Below are 9888 nucleotides of genomic sequence, written 5' to 3' on the forward strand. Positions count from 1 at the left end.
AAGGGGGGAGAATTAGCTGCTGGAATTACCCCTCAACAGTAAGGAAAATACTTGGATGAAGGGTGGGGAGGAAACGTGACGTCTTGGGTTGATGAGAACCACTGGTGCTGGAGCATCCATTTTCAGTGGATGCTTGAACCTTCCCCAAACCTCTTGTGATTTTGTGAGATTAAATACCAGTGGCATGAGAGAATATTGGGGTGTAGCTGGGTATCAAAATGACAGCACAGAGGAAACATTGCGTCATCAGTAAACATCAAAACAAAAGGGAGGAAATTGGAGTTATTTTTTTGCTTTGTAATCATTAATGGAATCTGCTGTGACGGATAGATTGTTTCCTCTGTTCTGACTTGTCTGTCAAGAAGGCACCTGTTAGTGGGAATGTGTGTGCCGGGGTGAGGGTGGAAGGGGTTTGTATGGGGAATCAGTGGTGTATAATGAGAGACATGACTGGATTGGCTGTGGCTGGGATACTAACACACCACTCGGAGCACTTGGTAATAGATGGGGTGTGGGAAGGAGCACGACACAAAGCACTGGGGTGGTTAGAGAGAAGCGGCAGCAGCGGTGGGCATGTGTGAATGGAGGGCCGTGCTGCCCCCCTCCATAAGACACTGACCTGGCCAAATGCTGCATTGAGCATGCACTCTGTAGCGGAGACCACAGTACCCCATTATCCTTCAGCATGAGAGCGTAGCAGCGAGGCCTGCCGATTTGGGTGGTGGGGAACATGACAAAACATTTCACCTTTTTGACCTCAAATGGAAACTTTTGGTTACCTGTTGCTGGGAGGTGATTTCCTTTTCCTATAAATGAACATCCCCTAAGAACATGTTAAGCTGATATGTACTCCTAATGAACAAGGGTCTGTTGCAGCCTGCAGGTTTTACCTTGCATATACTGTAGAAACTGTTCCACATCAGTGTCAGGATTCTGCCCCCTGCTGTCCATTTGTGGTGGCCACTTTAATTGAATTGCATTGCTATATTCAACTCTCTTTTAGAGCAGGCAGGTTTCCATGCAGGGTGTCTGTAGCTCCTTCTCTATAAAATAATACGTTCCCTCGGACATCCCATGTTATCTGTTCTGTCATGACATAGATTGATAATGAGAAACAAGCCCCTCTTCTGAGACATATCTAAAGAGTATTAACTACAGTATGATCTACATGCATATTTCCTCTTGAGGCTGTTTCACTCACTTGTGCAGTGGTGGTGGAGGCTGCTGCTCGCTCAGGGACTGATGGGTGGCCTTCAAGTAGCTCTGGCGGCGGGCAGCTGTTTTGGGTGAGGGTTTGGGGCTTCCCTCCGACTCCTCGCTGTCCTGATCCACGTCCCCCATGGCCTTGACGTAGCTGCCACTACGCATCCTCCGGCAGGGGATCTCCAGACCACCGGGCCGGCCCCGGCCCCCCAGCGTAGCGCTCCAGTCCCCCAGGGGAATCTACAGACAGCATTGGGCCACAATGAGTCACCAAACCTTCAACTCCACTAAATCAGACAATCTTTTAACTAGCTTAATGAGAGAGACCTTGAATGGGTCATTTCATGTGAATGTACTGTGTGTATTTGAAATGAAAGTATTTGAATAATGGGATTATAGACTGTAAATGTGAAGATACTGCTGCAGTAAGTTAAAAAATGATTCAAATGAATTAGGTTTGAAAACAAATCTCATTTCAGGGAACAGTAAAGCTGTGAGGGGAATTAGGGGGTGCAGTGGATGCTAGTGCCTGAATAATACTCACTGGGCCTCCTACCTGGAGGTACTGACAGGTCAGGTCCTGGTGACACGACTTGGTTTTGAGCAGCTTCCTGTTGACTGTGGCTGAGCCCTTCTGGAGCACCTGCCTGGCCTGGCTGAGGGTCAGTGTGGACCAGGAGCCTCTCTTCACCAGGGTGCTCTCCCTGCCTCCTCCTCCCACCAGCTCCCCTCCCCTGGTCCCTACCAGCGCTTGCGGGCAGGCCAGGTACTTGAGGTCGCTGCTGCTCTTGGAGGCCTTGAGTGTGTGAGCAGAGATGGTGTTGTAGCCCTGTGGGAGGTGCCTGGGAGGAGCCTGGCTGTCCGACACCGCCCTGCCCAGCGTCATCATGCTAAGTGGGTTACGGTAGCCCACGGCGATAGTGCCAGCTTTGGCGGTTGTGTCACTGTCCAGGGCATTGTCTGAGCGCCAGAGCCCCAGTGCATTCTGCCTGCTAGGTTGCTGCTTCAGTGTCTCAGTCTTAGCCCTGTCTTTACTCTTACTCCTGCGGGTCTGCTTGGTCCCCTCCTCACCTCCCCCTGTAGTGCTGTTCATGTTGCCCTTGACCACCGAGCCCTCCAGCGACTGGGACTTGTTGAAGAGCTTCTGGACAGAGTGCATGATGTGACGGATGCGTCCGGGACTCTCGCTGCGCTGCTTGGCCACCCTGCCCCGGTGGAACTGGAGGGTACTGAAGCCATCCCTTTGCAGAGGTAGGTGCTTCTCCAGCTGGTCCAACAGGTTAGATGGCAACCGGTTCATCTTGGCTGCTGCTGCAGAGGAGATGGTAACTGATCCACTGGTGATCATGGGAGCCCCTCTAAGACCCAGGCCCATGGACATGGAGGTGGACAGGGTGCCCGCCCGGCTGCCCACAGGCCCACCCCCGGCAGGGACCATGTAGCCCTGGGAGTAGTCCGGGGAGTAGTCAGCCTGCTCTTGTTGGGAGGTGAAGTGGAGGCGGGGGAATGTGCTGCTGTTGGACATCTGGTTGAGGGGCAGCAGGCACTCCGAAGGCAGGGATTGGGGGTTGGGGCCCTGGTAGAGTTGGTGGGGGTCCAGGGTGCCGTAGTGGTTCATGGTGGGGCTCAGAAGGAAGGGGCCGTGGGCGTCAGAGGTCAAGGGGTACAGGGGCTTCTTTGGGGCCCCCGATGGCTCACAGGAGTCCGACAGGTGACGGCTGCGATTGACTCCTAACCCTTTCATGGTTGCCACAGCGCAGGTCTCCTGCTGCCCTTAGAACATGTCTCCAGCTAGGGCGCGTCTACAGCCCTGGAGGGCTCATCCTGGAACAGAGAATATGACATCTTTTAGAATATACAGTATGAGAAAGAGGAGGCGATAGTTTACGTAAGAGTCTTTTAAGAGTTTTATAAGAGTTTTATTGCTTCTCTTTAAAATGGATTAAATTGAGATGTTTTGTCACTGGCCTACACACAAAACCCCCATAATGTCAAAGTGGAATTATGTATTTTTTATTTACAAATTAATACAAAATGAAAAGTTGAAATGTGTTAAGTCAATAAGTATTCAACCCCATTTTTATGGCAAGCCTCAGGAGTAGAACTGTGCTTAAAAAGTCACATATGTTGCATGGACTCAGTCTGTGTGCAATAATCGTGTTTAACATGATTTTTAAATGACTACCTCATCTCTGTACCTCCATAAAATACAATTATCTATATGGTAAGAAAACCTGGTTCAGTCTGCTTTTTACCAAACAATAATACACGGCCAAATCTACACTGGAGTTGGTTACCAAGAAGACAGTGAATGTTCCTGAGTGGCCGAGTTACAATTTTGACTTAAATCTGCTTTAAAATATATGGAAAAATCACAAAATGGTTGTCAAGCAGTGATCAACAACCAATTTGACAGAGCTTTAAGAATTTTGAAAAGAATAATGGGCAAATGTTGCACAATCCAGGTGTGGAAAGCTCCAGGTGTGGCAATACTCACAGCTGTAATCGCTGCCGAATTTGATTCTAACTTGTATTGACCAGTGGAGGTTCCCCAGAGGAGGCAGGCGAGGACCATCCTCCTTGGTGAATTTCATGAAAATAGTGAAACATTAATTGTGTCTATTTTTAGATAAAACTATATTAAATATATTCACGTCACCAAATAATTGATTAAAACACGTTGTTTTGCAATGAAGGTCTACAGTAGCATCAGCAGCTTGTTTACATCTTCCTCTGGGCACATTGACTCGTGGATCTCACTCCCTTCCATAGACTTACATAGTAATTATGGCAAGTTCTGGAGAACATCCTCCAACCAATCAGAGCTATTGCAGCATGAACTAATATGTTGTCCACCCAATCAAAGGATAAGAAAATGAATCTAGTACTGAAAGCATAAGCTACAGCTAGCTAGCACTGCAGTGCATAAAATGAGGTGTGTAGTTAACTCAAAGAGAGAGAGACAATAGTTGAACCGTTTTGAACAAATTAATTTCTTCAAAAATGAAGGAGACGCGAGAGAGAGAGAGTGCTAGCTATATTTTGTTTAAAAAAATGTTTTGTTTCACTTACTTAGCTAGCAAATGCAGCTAGCTAGCTAGTTTAGATTACTCAAACACCCGGCTCAAACAGAGAGGGATGCTATGTTACCTAGCTGGCTATGGCTATTCAACACTGGAACTCTTCCAAGTCAAGGTAAGCATTTGATTTGATTCATTTATTGCCACCGTAACTGCTAAACTGCTTGCTAACTGTACTGCATGATTGTAGTGGGTTTACTAACGCGTTAGTTCTATTATCTATGTTGTTGACTTGACATTAGCTAATATGGTGACAATGATGTAGGCTGTGTGTAATGATATGAAGGTTTGGCTTGGAAAGGTTATTTCGCCTGGTCACTGACTGCTGATGTGTTGTGCACTGAAGTGCACAAGCGAAGGGAAAAAGGTAAGATGCACATAGATGCTAGAAGGAATTATACAACGATCTGGCTGCTATGAAAGTGAACTGTTTGCATGTGATAGGGGTGTATTCATTCCGCTGATTCTGTTGAAAAACATAAACATGCCTGAATTTGTCCAATAGAAACTCTCCTTTGCAACTGTTGGACTAATGATTACACCCTAGATGAGCTAGATGCAGGCAAGATTGTGCAAGGTGGTATTGAACGTGTCAATGTCTGTCACCTTGATTACTGAAATGTATCTCGACCTGTGTACCTACGTTGTAAACTTTCATTCATAGGCTAGGTTGCAGCAACCTCATGTTGTGTATAGGGAAAATTTGAGTATCATGTAGTAAGTAGCCTAAACCTATCACTGTTACATTGAGCTGGGTGAATGGAATATGAATGACAGTCATCCAATATCCTGTAATGGAAATAAGGCCATGCTATTAAAACATTTTCTTGTCCTCCCTCATCTGGCACCGACCGCCACTGGTATTGACTCAGGGGAATGAATACTTATCTAATAAAGATATATTAGTGCTTTATTTTTCAATATATTTTTTACAAATGTTAGAATATTTCTTCCACTTTCACAGTACAGAGTTTTGTGTAGATCGTTGACAAAAAAAAAAAGTTAAATCCATCATAATTCCACCTTGTAACACAACAAAATGTGGAAAAAGTCTAGGAGTGTGAATACTTTCTGAAGGCACTGTAAGCAAATGAACACAGAGTTGGAGCTCATCACGTATTTCCAATGTGTCCTTAGATCTTTTAAGTACTGTTGTGAAGCACTAACTAAAAATACATTGTGTGTCACACAGCACTTCTACAGCGATGTTATTGATATAGCTAAACCAAACTGCACTGCAAAAGACAGAGGACTTGCCCTCTACCAGCAGATGAAGGGGACCATAACTGATCTTCTCCTGTAACCCACATCACCATGTCCTCACGGTTTTCCAACTAACCACCAGGGAGAGCTACAGAACAGACCAATGGCATACAAGCTAGGCCAGAGATTTGAAAGCATCAGTGCCTCCCAACTGAGCTCAGGGTGTAGAATTATTTAGTACACACTGGTATATGCTCTGCTCATCAAAATTACATGATTCTCTTTATATGACTAAATGAAGTGAGAAATGTAAATTGACCATCTGTGCTTAATCTTTTATGTCTTTTAAAGGTCACTGCATATTAAAGCACCAAAGGACTGTCTGACTGAACTTTAAAGGCTATTAACTTATGATTTTATTAAGGTTATTTAGCAATGCAAATATAAACTGTGCATTTTACTGCAGAGAGTGCAACCCTGTATTCCACTATGTAGGCTGTCTACCCAGATGTACTGTGTTTGGTGCATAGGCCTCTGCTGCCACAATCACCTTATACTAATTTAAGGTGAACTACAAGTAGAATCAGAGACTCACAGAGGTTAACATGGGGAATAGAACAAACACCGACGTAAGGCAGACACAGGTTGTCACCCCATTGAAGTACTTCAAAGCTATTACAGTGTCTTAAATGGGGACGAACTGAGGAGCAGATGTGATATTCTGTATCCTGACCTCAGGCATCTCTCCTGGCTATCGTAACCTGACCATAGACAGAGGTGATAGTAGAGCGCTCAGGGAATCAGGGATTAGTCTAAAGCAGAGCTGATGGATCCTCTCTCTCTGCTGGTTGGCTGTTGTCACATCAGGGGATCCTGAAGCTCTGATGAATGATGGACGTATTCTCCTGCCATGGAATTGTCTGTCAATACGGATAGCGGTTTCCACAGCAACAGTCAGTGCTGGCTAGGCTAGTCGGTCTAGACAAGTCTGTCTGTTTATTGGTTCTCTCTTCCTGATGCCTCTGACGTCACAGATCTACCTGGCAAACAAGGCTCTGGCATAATGACTCACGCGCATGCAGCTGGAAGCCTAAATCATGCTGAGGAAATTGATGATGGAACTGTTTTGTGTGCACAGGAAAACTAGTTGTAGCCTGAGCTTTTGGTGTCATTTTTTTCTAGTAGCTCAAATTAACCCGTTCATTCTTCACGATCTGTAAACATGACATTAAAAAGTATAAAAATACCATATTTATGTGAGATTAATGCTTATCAAGCAAGCTGCTGCGTGGAGAAGTAGGAACCCACTGAGCACAGACATCAATTCAACGTCTATTCCAAGTTAGTTCAGCGTAATTTCATTGAAATTATGTGGAAACATTGATTCAACCAGTGTGTGCCCAGTGGGAATTGTGTCATTGAACACAGCTTCACTGCATGGTCATTCAGCATCTCCCTCTGATAGCACAGTTGGAAATCCTGCCTGGGAGTTGAGCATGTACCGCTCACATTTAATTACCACAACATTAGTTTGGGGTTTGTTTCCTTTATCTAACCTCATACCCCCCTCTGCTGTATGAGAGCTCTCACTTATCTCAGTCTGTCTCATTGGCTGAAGCAGAACAACGCTGAGACAAATACAGCCGGCTTCACAGCAATATACTGTAGGCTGCTGTAATTCATCTGCCTTAGCCACGCGGATGCACAGGCACACACACACACACGGATGCTTGTGCAGACCCACACAAGCATGTGCACGCATCACAGCACTCTAGGCTCTATGGAAAGATGGTGAGAAGTGCTGCAGCCCCGTGCATCTCCGTCCCAGGGTCAGGCTGGCTGTGTATGGAACCTGGACCACAGGCACAGAGATAATTATCAAGTAGACGGAAGATCCCCCTGGGCTCAGGCTGCTTTAAACGCCCATCACCAGTTGTCACACACAGTGGGGAAGCACAGGCTTAGCGTAAGTGTCATGGGAGCTGTGGCCTGCCTGCAACGGTAAAATAGATGTAACACTTCCCCTGAGTGACAGGACTGCTGGGTCTATTTCAGCAGCAAGCTGTTCACCTGTGTGTGTGTGTGTGTGTGTGTGTGTGTGTGTGTGTGTGTGTGTGTGTGTGTGTGTGTGTGTGTGTGTGTGTGTGTGTGTGTGTGTGTGCATATGTAAACATGTATATTTGTAAGTGTACTACGTGATCTGCTTGTGTGTGAGGAGGAAAATGATTGGTAGGGGAAGTATCACTATTCAGTCGGTATACAGCCCTATGTAGCCCTATTCATTGGTGCGGTTTCCAATGATGAATAGAGCACAGAGACAGCACCAAGCCTAATCAGCAGCCTTCAACCTACACCTGGCTGACATTTACTTTCGTTAGTGAACCCCCAGTGTCAGCCACTGTTTTTATCATTCTACCCTGAGAGAACATCACACTTCTGCTTATGTCTACCTTCTATGGTGTCATGACAAGAGTTTGAACATGACAAGAGTTTGAACTAAGCTTCTACATGCTGTAGTACTATGCGGCATCAGTGGATACACCTGAGAATGTAATATTTTCTCTTGGTGTATAACACGGAGTCGATGCATTGTGTAATGGTTCATATATGGTTGTTTGGAGACTGAAATTCAGCAGGTTTGTGAACTACTAGTGTGTGGTGTAAGCCAAGGGCATAACAAATTGATATGATGTACTGTAGAAAGCGTTCAGACATGATATTACTGCTGTGCAGTGTGCTCCCACGTCATCGACAGAGACATATGAAATCAAAGAGACAGAGATATCTTTTTATTCACATTCCTGCATATAGCCTAACACTGTTTGAAGTTCGACATTGACGCACCGTCCTCGATAATTATTGAACCAGGTCAAAGTGACAGTTCAATCAGAGGGGCCTTTGATAGTCTGCCCACCACCATCTCTGACAGAATCACGTTGCACACATGAGAAGGTAGGAAACCTGTCACTGATAATATTCATTATTATTATTTACTCTTTGATGAACAATTATAATCTGGTAGAAATGTAGTCCATAGGAATTGATATGGATTCCAACATTGCAATTTTGGAGTCTAATGATCACGAGGCAGAGGCACACAAGATTTTAAATTATTTCCTTTGTCCAAAAGATTCTAACTCTGACCACTGGATTTCAAGTGACTTTAGTCCTTCAGCAGGCTGAGAACAGTGTGACTGTTACTAATCATAGACAGACAGCGCATGGAGGAGATTATTTTAAGAGAAGGCCACAAGCACACATTGACACACGCATTGACGCATCACACACACACACACACACACACACACACACACACACACACACACACACACACACACACACAGACACACACTGTCTTTTCAAACCCAATCTGAGCCTGATCACTACACAATTCAAGCTTCGCAGTACACAACATATACTGTATTCTGTAAAGGCTTAGTTTGGAAGCACATTGTTTTGCCGACTGCCTCTCTGCGTGGCCTTAAAGAGCTTTAATATGCATCACACTGAGTTCATTAGGCACAAATAAGATGAAAGAGCGGGAACCGGTTGGCGAAAAATTAACAAACTTAGCGTAGGACTTCTTTGATAAAGCGTCTGATCTGAGAAGTACAAAAGAGTCAGAGTGGGTTTATTCTTCCAGCAGCAGAGCAGCCTGCTTAGTTTACCTCTGTAAAAAAGGCACACGAACTAGGCCTATTAGCGAGATGCTAATAAAAGGTAGGCGCTGAACAACAGAACCAGCTCTTCAGGGTTAGCAGACTGCTAACTGGCCATTGGACTGGTTTTGACTGTGTGGAGACTGCTCTCCTTGGAGTTCTTATTGGGTTCTTACATCTTGTGACAGACTAAAAGGATAATGGAATTTTTATCTTATTAATCATTCTGCAGATGTAATCTTGCTCTGGTTATCAAGTTTTATTCAAGTTCATACAGTACACAGCTCAATCTACACACATCCTTTCAAAGCAGTATATTTGTCTAAAGGGAACTTCATTTTCCAGACCTGAACCTGTCAGCCAGTGGAGACTGGCTACCCAGTCAAACCCCACTGTGCTGCGCCACTAACCAGGCCTTTAATGAATTTGCTCAGTGGCAGTGCACTTCCCTTTCAGCCTTTGGTGAGGACAGAGGTATTGATCCAGCAACAGCTCCTTGTTCAGAGGTGAATATACAGCTGCCTGCTGGGCATCAGCTTTAGAAAACACTCCCAAAATAATCACCTCCCTTTCTCTTTCCTTCTCTCACTCTTGTCTGCTCCCTCTCACTCAGACCTTGGCTTCAAGTTTGTATATAAATCACCCAGATGCTTTGGAATTGTGTCACGTGTGGTCTAATGGATTGTGATTGTGTGGTCTAATTGTTGTTAATGTCAAGTGAATCAGTAATAGATTGTAAGATT

At 45.0% G+C, this 9888-nt stretch overlaps 1 protein-coding gene across 1 annotated transcript in view; it reads right to left on the reverse strand.

Moving 5' to 3' along the window:
• LOC109869743 (disks large-associated protein 4-like) overlaps positions 1–2991 on the reverse strand; it is a 29134-nt gene extending 26143 nt beyond the window's left edge. The window contains exons 1-2 of the mRNA XM_020460004.2: positions 1748–2991; positions 1202–1443 (exon numbers count right to left, since the gene is read on the reverse strand). Coding sequence (XP_020315593.1) covers positions 1202–1443; positions 1748–2947 — 1442 coding nt within the window. The 5' untranslated portion in view covers positions 2948–2991. The remainder of the gene's footprint in view (positions 1–1201; positions 1444–1747) is intronic.
• Between the last annotated feature and the right edge of the window lie 6897 nt (positions 2992–9888).

Source organism: Oncorhynchus kisutch, linkage group LG24 (genome assembly GCF_002021735.2).
Source record: "Oncorhynchus kisutch isolate 150728-3 linkage group LG24, Okis_V2, whole genome shotgun sequence".
In the NCBI taxonomy this organism is placed as follows: Eukaryota; Metazoa; Chordata; class Actinopteri; order Salmoniformes; family Salmonidae; genus Oncorhynchus; species Oncorhynchus kisutch.